The sequence below is a fragment of the Rhododendron vialii genome, chromosome 1a (genome assembly GCF_030253575.1).
Source record: "Rhododendron vialii isolate Sample 1 chromosome 1a, ASM3025357v1".
In the NCBI taxonomy this organism is placed as follows: domain Eukaryota; kingdom Viridiplantae; phylum Streptophyta; class Magnoliopsida; order Ericales; family Ericaceae; genus Rhododendron; species Rhododendron vialii.
In genome coordinates, this window is record NC_080557.1 from 600,939 (window position 1) to 603,590 (window position 2,652).

Consider the following 2,652-nt stretch of genomic DNA (forward strand, 5'->3'; position numbering starts at 1 on the left):
AACCTTCCTTTGATCCATCCCATGCACCTTCCCTTCTCTCTCTACCTCTATAAATACCAACCCACCATTCCATATAAGTCTCATCAACACACAAGCATTCAAACCAAACTCTTTCCTCTCTCTTTTTTCCCAATGGCATCTTCCTCTGTTACACCACTTCTTCTTCTTGTTTCAATTCTGATATGTTCCATAGTAGCCACCTCTGCTGGTAACTTCTACCAAGACTTTGACATCACATGGGGCGATGGCCGCGCTAAGATACTCAACAACGGCGACCTCCTCACTCTCTCACTCGACAAAACCTCCGGCTCCGGATTTCAGTCCAAGAGTCAGTACCTCTTTGGGAAAATTGATATGCAACTCAAGCTTGTCGCCGGAAACTCTGCTGGCACTGTCACCGCTTATTATGTACGTGCCTCATAATGCCTGTATAACTTACATATATTGATTTATTTCCTTGGTATATGAACTCTAATACTAATACTTGATTTTTGTAATTGGGAATATTGCAGTTATCATCACAGGGGCCAACACATGACGAGATAGACTTTGAGTTCTTGGGGAATTTGAGCGGTGATCCTTACATTCTTCACACCAATGTGTTTAGTCAAGGAAAGGGCAACAGAGAGCAACAATTCTACTTATGGTTCGACCCGACTGCCGATTTCCACACCTATTCCATCCTTTGGAATCCCCAACGCATCATGTAAGTAACCCGCGATAATTTTTATGTATAAATCAACCGAACGCGAACTTGTTTGGTTTGACAGTAAAAAGTAGTCCCTAACTTTTTTCTAAAAACGTTTTGAACTAGAAACTATTTTCCAGAAGGAAAAAAAGGGTATGTTTTTAACATTATCCAAAATCATATGCAAAGAAAGAAAAAAACCAAATCCATGATCGTTACTATTTCAAGAATCGTTTTTTAGATGGTACTGATCAAGTTTAATCTCTGTATTCCAGATTTTCAGTCGACGGCACCCCAATCCGACAATTCAAGAACTCAGAATCGATCGGTGTCCCATACCCGAAGAACCAACCAATGAGAATCTACTCGAGTCTATGGAACGCCGATGATTGGGCAACAAGGGGTGGCCTAGTGAAAACTGACTGGACAAAAGCTCCCTTCACTGCTTCCTACAGAAACTTCAACGCTAACGCTTGCGTTATATCGTCCTCTGGAGCCTCTTCTTGTACTTCGAGTTCTAGCAATGGGAATAGCACCGCATGGATGGAAGAACAGTTGGATTCAACTAGTCAAGAGAGGCTGAAATGGGTGCAAAAGAATTACATGATTTACAATTACTGTTCGGATTCGAAGCGGTTTCCGCAGGGCCTCCCTCCGGAATGTGCTACTTCTTAGAATTGTTGTTTAGGTGTGTTATTCGGATTCGATTCTTTTGATTCTTTGAACTTCAAATTGTATACGGTATACCTTACGCGATAAATTCATAAGTATGTGACCATATTTTAAACAACGGTGATTTTGTTATTTTCTGGTTGTGGATCGATACGATACATTGGCATGCAATGCTAGTGACGTAACGTAAAAAACACAGCACCTGTACTTCTTGACGCCAGTATAAATTCTGGATGGAAGTCTAACACCCTGCTTGGAACTTGAGGAAAAGAAATGAAAGGAAAACAAAACAAAACATTGAGAAAAGTGGAGAGAAAAAAATCACTGGGCTTAATTCTTTGTTTTTTTTTTTTTTGGTTAAACATGGAATTAGAAAAACTACGAATACAAGGTCCGGGGATAAGTAACATCCTTGTGTCCTCACAGAATTGAGACTTAATATAAAATGGAATTGAAAGATATGATAAATAAGGAAAAAGATGCAATCTTACATCTTGCGTTTGGAGATCCGCACACTTGTTTCCTTATGGTGGATCACCCAGCTGGTGCAAAAGGAACCTGCAATCGACAATCAAATTGTAGAGATGATGGGTGCTTGTAGCATTGTTGATAAGGTGGATAGCATTAGAGGCATCCGTTTCAATCTCCACCAATGTAATGTTACGTTGTAAGATAATCTTGAGATCATGTATAAGTGCCCATATTTCGGCCTCAAGAGCAGATATGAAACCCAATTTGCATGAAAAGCCCGTAATCCATTTCTCATTTGCATCCCTAATCAGACCACCTGCACAAGCCTCTAAAAAAGTAGAAGATCCACCTCCGTCTACATTGAGTTTAAAAGTGTTGCGAGGAGGTGGCGACCACCCTTATTTCTTCTTTGTTCCTCTCATACCAAGTAAGGAAAAATTATTTTCGTTTCTTTTCCCTAGTTCCTAACAAACCCACGTGCATCAACTAGTCCTGGACACATCCGAAATTGTGTTTAAAGTTCTTTGGGAAAATAAATAGTTAAAGAATTTTCTCCAAAAAAAAAAAGTTAAAGAATTCACCAACAAAATGTTTGAAGTGGATCGATTTCAGTGGCATGTGCTCCAACAACACCGTCACGTTGTGCCTCAAGCTCATCTACCACCATTCGTTAGTGTATGATGGTTGAAGGGTCCGGGACCACATATGGTGCCCCAAGACACTGAATAATTTTGAAATTACATGCTCTAGCGAGATTAACATTCTTGTTTGGATGGATATATGTATAGAAAAGAAAAAATCATGATCTTTCATCCAATCTT

At 39.8% G+C, this 2,652-nt stretch overlaps 1 protein-coding gene across 1 annotated transcript; it reads left to right on the forward strand.

The window, feature by feature from the left end:
• LOC131334923 (xyloglucan endotransglucosylase protein 1-like) lies at positions 1–1,478 on the forward strand. Its single transcript, XM_058370217.1, has 3 exons — positions 1–408; positions 513–706; positions 964–1,478. The coding sequence occupies exons 1-3, from the start codon at positions 22–24 to the stop codon at positions 1,361–1,363; spliced, it is 981 nt and encodes a 326-aa protein (XP_058226200.1). The 5' UTR covers positions 1–21; the 3' UTR covers positions 1,364–1,478.
• The last annotated feature ends 1,174 nt before the right edge of the window (positions 1,479–2,652 follow it).